Source organism: Lepidothrix coronata, unplaced genomic scaffold (genome assembly GCF_001604755.1).
Source record: "Lepidothrix coronata isolate B3197 unplaced genomic scaffold, Lepidothrix_coronata-1.0 Scaffold6, whole genome shotgun sequence".
Lineage (NCBI taxonomy): Eukaryota > Metazoa > Chordata > Aves > Passeriformes > Pipridae > Lepidothrix > Lepidothrix coronata.
Window position 1 is genome coordinate 3607083 of NW_016690186.1, and position 15545 is coordinate 3622627.

Genomic DNA, 15545 nt, shown 5'->3' on the forward strand with positions numbered 1-15545 from the left:
TTCTTTCTTCAGGGTTAGTTTTTAAGAAAATCAGTGAGCTAATCCAGCTAACTGCAAAGCCACCAAAGCACAGAAGCATATACTAGGGAGAGGAAGGAACAAATGATGGAAAGGGGGGAGATGGGGCAGGAAGGGACCGTGGAAGGACGGTACTTTGCAGTGACAGTCCAACCAGGCTGGATTAAGTCAGTTTCAAACAGTATCCAGTTACTTGTTTTCCGCTGTGGTGCCCAGGCTGGATTGTCATCAAGAAGCTCCTGCAGCACACAGGAAGGACAGACATGATGAAGTCACTGAACAGAGATATCAGCTGTTCAAGGTGTGATCTGCAGGTATATTCGATACTATAGGCATATATATATTCTACAACTCTTGGCCAGACTCATCTTTTTTGAGCCTCAATGTCCACAATGGATAGACAACACAGGAGGGTAATGAAAACATGAGTCAAGGCATACCTAGTGTTATCTTTCAACTACCAACTCTAGGCATAATGCTATATACTGGAAGGATCATGAGACAGAGAGAAGGAATAAGAACTGCAGGTATGTATGGAATGCTTTAAAAAAACCCTTCAGTTTACTTACTTGAAGGTAACCTTTACTCTGCACTGCACATGCACTCACAGAGTGAGCATACAGCTGCCCGGATGCATTTAGAAACCTTCCTGAAGCAGCAATTTGAGGACTGCTTAACAAAGCTCTTACAGAATCAGAGAACATCTCAAGTTGAAAGGGACCTATAAGGATCATTAAGTTCAACTCCCTGCTCCTTGCAGGATCACCTAACACTAAATCACCAGCGCACTTGTAACAAATGTGGGTAGAGCCCTTCCCAAATCTTCGTTCACGAAGCCCAGCCATGATGATAAATCACAGAACAAAGAGTCTCCTGCAAACGCTCCTTGAACTGACAGGTTTGGTGCTGTGGAGAGCCTGTTCTAGTGATAAACCATGCTTTCAATGAAGACTTTCTTCAAATATTTATCTGTTTCCAGATGCCTCTGCATCAGTGAAATGCTTGAAGGAGACAAAGATGGAAACCCAGATAGCTGCCTGATCAGTTCACACACAGGTGCATTTCTCAGCAAAGCCCTGGGTGCTCTGAGCTCGGGTGACAGAGGGCTGCTGCAGCTCAGTGGTCCTGGAACACAGCCTAGCATGGACAGCTGCCCCTTCCAGCATCTCTGCATAGCCTTCACACAGAGTCAGCTGGAAAGCCAGAGGAAACATCCACTGACACAGGATCATTTGAAATATCTGGCCCCATGAATATAAACAGAGGGCTTATTCATCCCAGGGGCATGAAGTATAATTCAATCCCTAATACACAAGGCTCAAGGTACCACAAAGAAAGATAGAAAGGCACTGATAAATCTGGCTCTGACAAATCTGGCTGATGGGAATTTTGAAGAGATGTTTCGGATGTACAGCATGTCTCCTCTGAAAAAAAAAAAGGCATTTAAAAGGAAGGGAAATCAGCCACCATGGCCTGTAATGCTCCCTCACTTCTAACAGAATCTTCCATAAGAAATAGAACCATCACAAAGACATGCAGTAACATGCTGGCTACCTAGTGAATCAAAAAAATTTTGGTCACAGAAAGTCTGGAGCACAAGAAAAATGTACTTAAAATAACCAGTCACGAGCCAGGTTAGTCACATCACTCTTCGCAGAACACTGCTGTGGTAAGTCCTACTCACTGAAAGGCAACAGACTTTATTAGTGATCCAGAATGAGTGAAACCAGCAGGAGAGACTGACTGGTGGATGAACAAGCAATTTAAGCAGGGAAGCATCTCAGGTAAAGCCCTTCTATGACTGGCAAGAACCTCCATCACCTCTCAGACAAGAAACAAGAAGTTCTAACAAAGGTGAAGAAATCCCGATCCAAACCTAGGCAAATGGAACATCAACCTCTCACTGCTACTGTTAGCAGAGTCTTTGAAATCAAAGGAAAAAGGTCTTTTTGGCAATATAGCAGTAATGGAACAAACCTTGGGCATGATTTCCAAAAAAGCCCAATGCTCCATAATTGTGTGATCCAAACAGGTTTACACTATATGTGTGGGTTTGGAAAAAAAAACAGTAACTTTTTGTTAGGAGAAAATCTTTTATTTAGAACTACTAAGAACACAGACAGAATTCTGGCTCAGAAAGCCCCCGAGTCAGAGATCTTTGGGAGATCACTGGGAGAATACTGTGGGAAAATATCAAGTGTTAGCCCTGTTATCATTTTTCCCAGGCATTTTGGTAGCTCTTGTCACTGCCAGAAACAGGATCGTAAGCTAGAGGAACTTTTGTTTTAACCACCTAACAGATCTGCTCTGGCATCCATAGTTAATTATTTAATTCCAGGTGTCCTCTGGGATGTTGGTCTCTCACTCCAATTTGCAACCCAGACATGAAGTAGCTCAATTAAACTACAAAGATAATTCAAGTGCCTGGGAGATGAACAAACAAATTTCACAGTGAATGCATTAGTTTTCTTGGGTAATTATTTTCATTTCTGTTTACTACTTCAGTGCATAGAGTGATGCTGCCCTTCAGTCACACACCATGTCATATACCATGACATCAAAACATGTTTTGACGCAGTTCTTTGCAGATGTTCTGTGTTACTCTGAATTCCAGGAGACTTAAAAAGAAACAAAAAGAAGGGAAAAAGCGGGGGGGGAAACATTCACTGTTCCTTTGGAGATAATAGACCCTGAGGTCTTGAGCGCTTTGAAGATTTCAGCATCACTCTACAGTCTCTGGCAGACTGAATGCCCTGAATCTTCAGTCCTAACATAGTGGCTTCACAGCAGACACATATATTTAAGCCACATCAACACTGAACGTACATGGTCACGAATGATGCACTGGCCATGCCAAGGGCAGCCTAGGAAGGAGGCTTTGACACTTAACAACGAAAAAGCAGTTTGGAGAGAAGGAAAGGAAAAAACATCAAGGAGCGCAATTTAAAAAAACAAATGTTCAGACATTCTGGCTTCAGTGCCTGAAATACAACTCTAAAGTTTGTTTTAATAACTCTGGAACTACCAATAAGGAAGATAAATGAGGAGAAAAATATAGAAATTATGATCTCTTGGGAACCACATATTTTATGTTCCTCTTGCGACACAGTGACAGGAAGCTGAACACACTGCAAGGAGAGGATCCATGGCGCTTGATGTATGGAAATGCATCAGATGCCAGTACCAGTGAGACCAATGTGTTTCACCTCACTTAAGTGAATTTTGCCAAAATGCTACTGTTCAAGTGTTCCAAAAGAGCACCTGAAGCCTTAAATGGAAAGTCCTCAAAGGGAACAAAGATTCTTTAGAGCCAGTCGATAGAAGTGCAGCAGCAGAGCAATCCCTACAAGACGTATAGGATGAGAAAAAGTGTTTCAGGACAGCAAACTGAATCCTACATTATTTGAACGTGTTAGCTGGGACAGCCAGTGCATCTCCACGCAGATCAACTCAGCAGACGTAACACCATCACATCAACAAGACCAAAACAAAGCCAAGTTGACTCTTTGACAGTGAGTACTCCTGAATTTTCCATTTTCCATTCTGCCATGAAAATTTTAAAAATCATGCATCTCACCCATAGGGCTGCTGTGCCCATCTGAATGTAATTGAATGTAACAATCACACATGACACAATGGAGAAATAAGTTTTCCTAAAGGCCACAACACCAATGCAGAAAGCAGTGTACTACAACCACACAGACCAGTTCTTACAAACACAGAAGACAACTGGAGCTTAGTAAAATGCCAAGCAGTGTATGGCCCTGCTCCACTGAGCATTCCAGAAAAGCCCCAAAGTAATATGCAATAATGAAGAAAAGCAGAGCAGGAATTATTGTTATTGTGACAATGAAAAGTATAGAGGAATGAACATACACACACCTACAGCAAGTAAACGTGAACTATCATGCAAAGCAAGAATGACAAAGTAACAGAGAAACAACTCAGCCACAAGACTTACCTCATAGGTCACATGGATAAAAGAAACCAAGCAAGCAGGGCAAGAGATAAATGGAAGAATACTTCAACCCCTTCCCTTTAAATCAATAAAAAAATTACATTCATAAAAGTAGAGCTTTCTGAAAAAAAACCAAGACAAATTCATCAGAAAACCCAAGGGAGAAATACAAGATTGCCTGAAGCCATGCTAATATTTGAAAAACTGCTAACAAATATTTGTTCTATGCAAAAACAGTCAGGACAACCTGTATTTGTTCTTACCAGCTAAACAGTCTTAATTCTTGATCTTAATGAATGATACAGGAAAGAGGGCAGATGCTTTTAAGAAAAACAAATTACTGTTACTTTTGCTCAAAGAGCTATCAAACAAATCATATATATGAACTACAGTTCAGAAGGAAACTTGTACCTGACATATTTAGTTGAAATTTCTAAAAAACCTGGTTAGGAAGTTAAATTATACTTTCTCTTAACTGACAAATTCTTTAGAAATATGCACTATAAAAAATACAGGTTTTACACTCAAGTCAAATTTCTACTAAACCTAGCTAAAAGCTTTTATAAAATAACATTTCCCACTGAAAGTACAAAGAATTGTGGGCAATTAATGTTGCAAATAGTACCCACTCCACTAAGAGTGAAAGTAATTTTCAGCCTTTGATTCAGATGAATAGGTTAGATATGCATTATGGAATTATTAAGAAAACAAAGAAAACCCCACTTTATGCTTTGTCTAATAAAGCAAACTAGCAACACACTTCCAAATTTGTCTCCCTCAGTTATTTTTTCAAAGGCATTATTTTATCCCAAGGTAATTTAACTTCTAATTGTTGAATGTGGGTTCCACAACTGCAGTTAGTGGACATCCTCCTGGGACAGCACGTACTATCTGCACTGAAAGAATAGCCAACCACTTTCTGGTTCAAGCCACAAAGTTTTACTCTCATTTTCAAGTGTAAAAAGTAAAAAATGTCAAATTACAGGCATAAATCAAAACAAAAACATGCTTTTGCTTGGCATCCCATTACTTTTATTCCTCCTTAGTCATGTAAAAATTGCAGGTGCAGGCATAACAAACTCAGCAAGCAGGTAGATACCAAGCAGACCCTTGTAAATCCAAAGTCAACGCTGAAAACCAGGTGAAGATTACAACGTTTTCACAGCCTGTACAGGGTTGCTATTCTGATCCATATGTGTTGTAATTCTTCCTGGGCTGGTAACTTCTGAAGCCATTCGAAAAGATTTTTTTCTCAAAAACACATCAAGTCTCGCAGGCATGATGGCTTCTTGCCACATTTATATTAATTTTTAAAAGGCTGCTGAATTTGGCTGTGCTTTAAACACTATACATTCTTTATAAGAACACATGTAAACTACTTAAAGTAACTATGCATGTCATTATTGTTTCCCATAAGAAAACAAAAACATACAAGGAATTCTTGTTTGAAAAAGACAAGTTTACATTTGGGTTTTTTTCCTTCCCAATGCTGTAACAAGTTCAGACAGCTAGCTAGGAAAAAAAATTGGCCACTTGCTATGTCTCTCTATTATAGTATTAACTCTTAAATAATAAAACAGACCACCAAGAATTAAGAAAATAAGCAACGACTCGCAAAATTCAGACTTCTGTGTTTTTTAGAAGAATTTTGCATAGTAAAGGAAATCCTGTTAAGGGTTACCCTTGTTTTCTTCATCCATGTGCAAGTTTCATGGCATTCAAGCTGCTAAAATCCTTTCCCATCATTTTAACTAGTCATCGAAACTGGAAGAGGGGGAGTGATTGTTTATATCCTCTTCTGTAAACCTTTCAGCCTTCCTGAAAATGTGGTGTTACATGTGAAACCCTGTCCTCATCTCCAGGGCTTTACTCTCCTCCCTTCATGTGTGTGTTCCACTTGCCTCACCAAAATGAAGATTTGTTGCCCCTTGAAGGTCACCTTCCCCTGAGAAGAAGGAGCAGTTTGCAAGGCAAGATCAATGGGTTTGGTTTATTATCAGTTCACTACTCAAATTCAATTGTAACACAACCACAAAGCTTAATCTCAGGCTAACAAGAAGCAGATATCTTGCATTAGACTATAAATGCTAGAGAATAATATGTTTCTGCGTTTAAGGTAAAGAACTGCTTTGATGATAACTGCCAGGCAAAAACAAACAACAGAAGGTAAGATGTATAGAAAGTAAAATTTTGGAAGTTACAAAAGGAATCTACATGAGCTTGTTTCAAATATTATTTGTGTCCCCTCCTATAGACAGGAAGGTCATCTGAACGTAACTCAGAAAAATATTATTTTTTCTTCTGCATCATGCAATCCCCATATAACCAGTAGATGTTGACAGGAAAAAGGTTTAGGTTTTTGTTTTGGGTTTGGTTTTGTTTTTCCTCTCCCTCTTTCAGCTGGACAGATCACCTCTTAGCTCAAACAGGAAACTTCATAGGGAAGTTGCAGCACTGCATACAGAAAAAAAGCTTGCAAATGGTCTACAAGCCCATGCACAGAGTACTCTCAAACCATTAGCTTGGTTGATTGGAGACATGCTGTTATGAAGACTGCACCTCAACCTCCCTTTTACATCTTGTGAAGAAAAAATTTTGGATTTGCGGTAAAGAGCCTGACATCTGCCTCTGTTAGAACTAAACCACAGCAAGCATTCAACCAACGCAGAGTAGCACAGACAAACTTTGTTCCTATCTCCCTTCAGGCCTCTGTCTGGTATGGTTAGCTTGATTTACAGAAGTGGAGTTACCAACCACCTTGCAGAAACGCATATCCTTAGTGAGTGCCTATCCCAACACAGGGACAGGCTGCCGAATGCAATTTTGATCCAAAATTGTCAAAATCGGAGCAAGTGCAAGGATTTCTTCTACCCTGCGGAATGAATTGGCCAAAAGTGAGACCCCGTGCACTGTATAAAAACCAGAAAGTACGTGCTGAAAGGAGGTGCTCTCTTCTGGGCCGTGATTCATTCCAGTGACCAAGAGCCAGCCAAACCACAATGGTTACTTACAGAAAGGGGTCAGGGAGCTAAAAGACAGGAATTTTTAAAAACTAAAGCCAAAACCTAGGGGGTTTTGGATAATATGAAGATTGATATAAGTAAAATAAAGGCATAAAATTCTGTGACATGAAATGTCTAATGGGGTGAATAGCCCACACTTCTGAAAGATTTTTCCTTAAATCTCAAATGTAAGAAGGACCTCAAACTGATATAATTTAAAATTGCTCCCCTTTGCTTTAGCATGGTCTGCATGTCCATGGGATATCCAAAATGATGTGACAGCTCTCCCAGCAACTAAGGTACTTCAATCCTTCACATTAATCTTCAGGTTTCTTTAGTAACTCAAATGAGTTTGCAATTTGAGAAGTTCTTTCCTCTCAGAAAGAGTCCAGGAAACAATGCAGTTTAGAAATATTACTGGGCAAAACAGAGGGGAAACAAAATTTGAGAAGAATCTCAGATTAGTGAGACACCCTTAACTTGAACCTAAAGTGGTGAAAGCTAAAAGTGGTATTCCTTTGCTGTGCTGACACTTCACATTCCAGACTAGAAGCAATTAGAAGGTTATCTAGTTACTTTACTAAAATTTCAACCATTCCAACTAATGTCCTCCAAACCAAACACCAATTTTATTTTGGCGACACAAAACAGTATGGCCATTCTAAGAATAAAACTAGGAAAAATAAATTTTGTCCTAAATGGAAAACTATCCCCAAAATATTATCACAGCTATTTTAATGGTTATTTTATAATCCTAATACACTGGAGCAAGGATTGAGAATTGGAAGTGAAATTTAGGCTGTGAAGTTGAAGTGTATTCCTAAATTATGGCACATCCAGCATTTTTCAGAAATTTTAGCAAATGCTTACAGGGTAAATGAAACAGTAGTTTGTCCTAAAGACTTCTAACTGGCCCAAGTTCTCGTACATTTTCAGTATGATGGCAAAAGGCATATCCAGGAAATAGTTCATCTTCTGCCAAAACTAAATCATCTCAAAGATGCTCATCAGAATTTTTTAAATGTACTTAAGAATAGACCAAGGTATTTTCCCATAGCCTTTTTCTCATAAAATGCTAACGAATTCTGACTCATTTTCTGAAAGAAAGAAGAATAATCAAAGAAAGGAATTCAGCCAGAGGCAGATGTTTAGCATGGAATATTTCAGCCTAGAAGTTAGTCTGACAAAATGGTGAGCAGCCAAACACAAGGTTTTGTAATGACACATGTGAAACTAGGACAAAAAGAATATTAGCATATTAGCAGTGTTGCAGGTCTGTTACTACAGAGAACATTAAAAATTTTCATTTTATTAAAATGACAAACCTATTCAATATCTATTTCTGTTCCATATTTCAGAAGCAGCAAGAGGATGTCTTCATACCCACATAAGAATGATAAAAAGTCTCCTATCCATTAGTAACTCCAGTGGAGGTGTAATCAATGCAGAAGGCTTCACTAGTTTTAAGGGAGCATGCCTGTATAATTTTCAACATTGCATTTCTGAAAAGAGTTAGCTAAAGACATTTCTGATTCCTTGATGGCACTTTTTAGTGAGTGTTCAAATACTGGTGAAATTCCAGAAGACCGGAAGGATGATGATATTGCGCTCCTATTCAGGTAGGGCAAACGAAATGGCTTACAGTAACTGGAGACCAGCTAGCCTGTCATCAGATCTAGGCAAAGTGACTGGAAAAATAAGTAAGGAATTAAGGTCATAAATACAATGTGCTACTGCACATGGGTGGCATTTTGAACACATAGCACGCAAATGGCCACAGGATGGAAGCCCTCCAAAGCTCCAGTGAGAAACTGTGAGACTAGCCCACAGTTTGGGTGTGACTTTAAATTGTACAACCTTCTTAAGAAAATCTGACTATTTTCACTGCAAGTAATGCACCCTTTAAGTGGAATGCAAAAAAAAAAATAATTCTGAGAACTAATTTTGTGAATTACAGTTAGAGCTTTTCATTAGTGGAGAATTATAAATGACTAATAGCATTTCCAGCAGGATTTGGAAGTAAATGCTCATGCTAATAAATGGTTTCATCAGTGATATAAAAACAAGTTAAAAAACTGTAAGAAACTGCGTGGATACCAAAAATTCAAGCAAATTCATGACTAAAAGAGGACAGGCTTGAGATACACAATGATTTGAACTCTGCGGTTAGCTGAGCATACTCAAATGAAGCCAACCTGGATATAGCACAAATACTTCACTGTGTTCAGGCAGAAGAAATAGAAAGAGTAGCTGGGAGTGGGAAACAGGATCTCAGAAAACAACGGCTATAGAAGTTATAAAATTGTACTGGACAGTCAATTCAACATGAAGTCCCAGCAGCACACTCTGATCAAAGCCAAACCAGACCCAAACACTTATCACAGGCCTTGAACCTTCAGGAGGCTGAGAAGTGAGCTGGATATTAATGAGACTAAAACTGGAAGAATACATACAGAGTAGCTCACCTTCTTCCTAAGACTATGCTGAAAAGTTTTAGAGGGTGCAGTAAAGAGCCATGCAAATCACTTGAACACTGATAAAAATGTTTTAGAGACCCTTGAAGAGCTCAGTCTATTTAGTTTATGAAAATTGTGAGGCAGCATGGTTTTGCTATGCAAGTGCCAGAAAGGGAAAATATGTTCTTTACTCCTCATAGTCAGATACTTTGATGACTGAGACATTAGAAACCATCATATTTAGCAGAAATGCAATATTTGCTCAGAAGACAATCAAGAGAGCATTAAACTCAAGTCAGGCAAACCCCACAAAGATTATAAACTTCACTGTTACCCCTATGTAGGCCATATATACACATGTAAGTATATACTTTCACAGTAGTATTGTATAATGCTTCTTACCTGAGGGGATATTTGCATCTGAAATACACTGGTGCCTCCAAAAGCTAATGGCAGATCTTTCTCTGTTCTGCAGCCGACATAACCTCTCAGCTAGCCCACCCCTGCAGAGAATAAAGGAATGCTCAATTTTGCCAGGAATCTGTATTCAGTTTTGCCAAATGACAAGCCATAGGACAGATATATATGTATATACATATATGTATGCTTTGACCCTTAGAGACAGAATCACATAATAAAATTACATTTTGCACATTACTTCTCCTAATTTTGATTTTCCAATGGATACATTCCCAATAAAACATACACTTAGAGTCAATACACACAATAAAACATTTTCATTATCTGGGTGTCCAAAATTTTCATGGTTTTCGTCCTGTCTCCAATATAAGGATTGTAACAAAAGGCTCCCAACTTTTCTTTGCACTTATGCATGGATCCTAGCAGACACTGGAGACAACTGAGAATTCAAAACAAACCAGTGTAACCACTAGTTATAACAGGTCGGGTTTTCTTTTCCCTCACAGATTTGTTTGGCTGTTGGCAAGGAGTGATCACAAAAATATTCTTTTACCCATACTTGACCCTATGATTCATTTCACAAGCTGGGTCAAGTGTGCAGTTTCAGTGGTCTGAACACTCTCCAAGATGAAATTAATTTAGCATTCCCAAGGTGAGGAGCAGAGGAGTGGCATCTAGCACAAATACACTTAAGGTAACACTAAAGCAACTCCTACTCCTGGATCCAAAGCCAGAAGACATAATCTCTCATTTTAAGAACAAAAAATATATGTGTTAGAAGCTGTCTTTGGGCTACTACAAAGAGCTTTGGACTACTGTGGGAGTGTCTGAACACTTTTCTTTGGCTTCAAAGAAGTTATTTGTGTAAAAACCTACTTCATTCTTTCCTTGTAGTGTAAGTTTTTCCAGAAGTACTACTGAATTTATCAATAAAGGTTTCTATTAAGATGAAACATGTCCTTGGGTTAAACTCGTTTAGGAATCAACAGAGATAACACACAACCACCTTATGACTATTTGTGCACATGAATAGAATTTTTTAGTTCAGAAAAAAGGACAAAGAGCTTGGTAAAGCTCACATTGCACATGTGAAACTGGGAAGACACACCTGTGGAAACCAAGAAGAAGCTAAAAAGGCTAAGTAGGACTTCAAGTAAGCTGTAAAAAAATCTCTCTTTGGTTACCAGTTACTAAGTAATTTCACCCACAGACAAATCAACACATTATATGAAAAGTAGTTAGCAGTCTCAGCTGAATTTTTAATGAACAACTATATCCTTTGCAAAATTGTAACTATCACAAGAATTATTAGATGGCATGGCTAAACATCTTCGTAGTAAAGATCATAGAACGAACACAAGAGCCACATTTGACCCAGAATAATCTACAGAAGTTTTGTAGTTTACATCACTGCATCTCCTCTATGGCTGCTGTAAGTCAAAGAGGAGAGAAGCTCCGACTCTTTCAGAGGAGGAAAAAAAATCCCCAAACCCCCAAAATAAAGAACTCACACTTAACAAGCTATAAACCCTGCTATAATAAGGAGGAAAACAAACAAACATATTTAGGAAATCTGGGCTCAAATGAAGTTCCAGGTGAGCCTGACAACCTTGCTTAATCCTGGTTTCAAGATGGACTTTAAGGCACAGTGGCAACTAATACAGGTATGTGCAATGAAAACTTTGGTACCAAGAGCAGCACAGCCAAGCACAGAACTTCATACAGGAGAACAGACTCTGCTGATAACACTGTGCTCATCTACATTTCCCCCAAAACTTGAGCACTGAGGTGTTACCACACCACAACATTTGTGGGCAAGACAGTTCTACAAACTCTAAGTTATCCACCAAGTTTCTCTTCTCACCATGGAACTAATCTCAGATAGAGTTGCAATTCAGCTTGGCTGCGTGCTCTACACAAGCCATGCTGAAACTCAGCTAGGCTCAGAAATGCAGCAGTAAAATGCATTTTGAGATTGCTTGTTTAAAAGTCTTGCATGCATGAGTCTGCAACTGAACTCCATGGTTGGGACTGTAGCAATACACCATACAGCTAGCAGCTCAAAAACTTGTTTTGCTGAAAGAAGACTGTTCAACAGGACTGTCCTAAACCCCTACTCCATTCCCTCCACAGTCACAGAAATGTATTTTCTTAGTTCAAATAATGCCAGAAAGCCTTAAGGTACCTTCAGAAGAGCACAGCTATTATTGGCTTACAGCCTAATTTCCCCCTTTTCCCCAAACAGAGCTATGGTTGTGTCCAATCAAAACATTCCTACTCTTCTGCAAGCTGACCACTTTTCTACCTGCGGCAGGAATGTCCTGTAGCATGAAGGAAAGCAAGTTTCAGGTTTTGTGGCTACTGCACACATCACTATTCCTGTTTCAGGCCTGATATGCCTACTAGGAGGGTCTCACTGACATTCAAAGCTCTGTAACTAATTTGCTAACTATGTCTGTATTAGGATAACAGTCATCACAATGGTCCATGAAAAGTAAAATTGTGACTTTCTTTAGCAGCCCTCTGTGCTAAGAAAATAGACTGTTATTTATTAATCATTCCAAATGCAGTTAAAAATAGTTTAAACTGAAAATATCATAAAGCATTTTGCGTATTCTTGGTTGCAGAACACAAAATATAACCACGAATGCATTTATGAGAGGTTCTCATCTGGTCATTCTAAGTGTTTTTATAATGTCTGTTTCATACCTTGTGAAATTGGAAAACAATTCAAGGACATGCCATGCACAAAAGGAATTTCTATGGCAAGAGCAAGAGTTAGAACTTTATGGTTCGTTCCTTTTAAAGAAGTAGAAACAAAGGAGTTTAAACACTGCCACAAACCCAGGAGGATTAATCCCCCTTTTAGCTCAAACACATAAAACAAACAAAGAAAAAGGTGCTTTTTATTACATAATCTATCAGATTTGATGACAACAGCATTTGAAAACTACTAATTCCTTCTCATACAGTACAGGTGCCCACATTATTAAAAACACTTGTGCATATGCTGTGAGATACTGTGAACTGTACAGTCAGAGTCACTCCAGGATGTGTGGATAAGAGGTAAACCAACATTTGGTGTTTTTATTTATATATATATACATATATTTGATAAATATGTTTTGATTACTAATGTATGATTTCTGTAATCAAGGAAACCAACAAACTATTGGAATAACAAAAACTGTAATTTCAGATGCATACTTTACTGACCAGCTCTTCAAACTTGCCCCCAAAATGCTTTAATGTGAGCAAATTGAACACATTTAGTGAATTGTTAATGCAAAGGCTGTTCAGTGAAGCCAAACTGCTCAGATACTATCTCCACTGCCCACAACCTTTTTATTTTTAATCACAAAACTTTCAGTACAACTATTTTGTCCCTTTAATTCCCTGAAGGCAGACAGATTTAACAAGCAGCAATTCAAGTCCTATTTCCATACTAAATCTGAGCTTGTTGAAAAACTGTATTTAAAACAACACATTGCCATTACTGTCCATGTCCAACAATATTCACATGAAGGACAGCTCTGAGGACCACAAAAAAGCTCAGCATCCTGCACAAAAGCTCCGTTTCTAGTAATTGCCCCTTCCCACAAACTTTAACACCAAGACTGAAGAGTTTTATGCTACTATGTGACAACCATTACCAAAAGGTAACACTGAGCCTGATCTGTGACTCTCAGGCTGCTGGTCCCTATCTCCCAAGTCCAATGGGGCTAATGGAAAACAAACAAACAAAAACAACAACAAAGGAAAAAAAAAAGAACACTAGTGAGCATGCTGTATTTTAAAAAGTAATTTTCAGTCTTTCTGAAGTGTTGGAGATGTCTCTGTGTTTATTTTTTAAGGTTTTTATTCAGCAGGGCACTTATCAAAAATAACCTCACGTTCATCCAAGTTTACTCCTTTCCAGACTTCACTTGAATTTAAGAACAGTGAACACTTAGGCATGTCATTACTGAGTTGTCTTCTCAATACACTACATGCAGGACTCCATATAATTAAAAAAACTAAAGGTTATGCAAATATATATCCCCATCTCAGGACTAGGCAACTTCCCTCCTCTCTTTTCAAAGCAAATACAGATCTCCTCTCCTACTTCCATGTTAACCAGTGAAGTAACTGACTTCTGCCACACTCAGCTGTCCCTTTCCACTCCACTGGACACTTGATAAAGAGTGAAAAATGACCCCTAAGCATGCTGGCATTTGGTTTGTCAACACTGTAAACCCATCAGCCAGTTTACAACTTGCAAAATAATAAGCAACACTGAATGATGACAGTCACTAAAGTGTTACTTTAGTGTACATAACAGCACGGGTACATATGAAAGATGTGATTAAAACACGTTGGCCACACAAGCACAAGCCTCTACTGAGGCCCACCTCCTCTCCAGCGCAGAAGAGAAGCTGTTGACTTCATGAGGCAACAAGGGATCAGAAAGAGTAATTTTAGCTTTACAGATCAGCCTCCTTCAAGCTCTGACTTGACAATAGATTCATCAACTTTCACCTTGGATGAACCACCATTACCAAGATCTCTGGCACTACTCTGTACCAGATGCTGGATTTTCTTGCACTGGTTGCTGACATTTCAATGCTCTCATCTATTGCACCCATCCGGAGAGGGTTTTTTTATACATCAGTCAAATCAACAAGGCAGATATACTGAAAGTCTCTTCTAGAGCCTTAAGAATTCAAGGATTTAAGAGTTCAATAAGCCAAAAGTGTTTTTAAGTCTGTGTAGTCTCTCACCACTCTTCTTGAAATTGTTCCACAAAGGAGGTCACCTCCACAAAACATACATGGAACAAAGATACCATTGTTGTGATTCCCCATAGCACAGTGAGAGACAGAGGTATCTTTCAGCAACTGCATTAGACAGAACTGACCATCTAGAGAATTAACAGTGTCTTCAGCTGTAAATTCCATCCAGCATATACCTGAGACATCCTCAACACCACCTTTAACAATTCAACAATTGCCAGAAGTGCCTGGACATTATACCACAATTACTCTTGCAAATTAAAATTAGTTCTTTGTCACAGACACCAAAGCCTCATCATTCTTGTATAGTGGGATTTGGTTTCCAGGTCCTAGTTGCCTCAGATAGTGCAGAGAAAGAGATGTAAGATGGATTATAGACATAACTGCTGAGAACAGGGTGGGTGAACACTTTCTACATTCCACAAGGCCTCTGGCGAAAGATTTCAAGTAAAACTATATAGGTAGTTGATTTTCCCATGCCTCTACTTAGCCAAGTTATCTCACAGAAAATATTTAAAATAACTTAGGAACATCTTTGTAAATAGGTAATCTTCTGGGGCTTTCTCCTTTCATAGTTTTCAAAGCATTGATCCCCCCTTCTTACCAGCCACTGAAAAAAAAAATAACCACAGCTGAAAAGTGTCCCACATCTCTCTGGCTCTTCAGACTCCTTAAAAGAAAAAAATTATTTCAGATTGTCCTATCTCTCTTACAGTAGAGGCTCTAAGCAGAAGTAAGATAATTTAATAAGAGTCTTCCCAGAAATAAGTTATCCCTACAAGATAAGGGAAGAGCCTTCCCTTCAGTTCTGAAGGTTTTGGCTTTCCTGAGCAGAGGTCCTGCATAGAAAAGCAAGCACCATGGTTACACAAACCAAAGGCACCAAAATTGCTTCTCTCTGATGGGGGAAAATGTACTG

The 15545-nt window shown here is 38.8% G+C and overlaps 1 protein-coding gene across 3 annotated transcripts in view; it reads right to left on the bottom strand.

The window, feature by feature from the left end:
* SPIDR (scaffolding protein involved in DNA repair) overlaps nucleotides 1-15545 on the bottom strand; it is a 199342-nt gene that overhangs the window by 125371 nt on the left and 58426 nt on the right. For all 3 annotated transcript variants that reach the window (XM_017831269.1, XM_017831261.1, XM_017831278.1), the window contains exon 7: nucleotides 9837-9937. In XM_017831269.1, the coding sequence (XP_017686758.1) occupies nucleotides 9837-9937 (101 nt within the window). The remainder of the gene's footprint in view (nucleotides 1-9836; nucleotides 9938-15545) is intronic.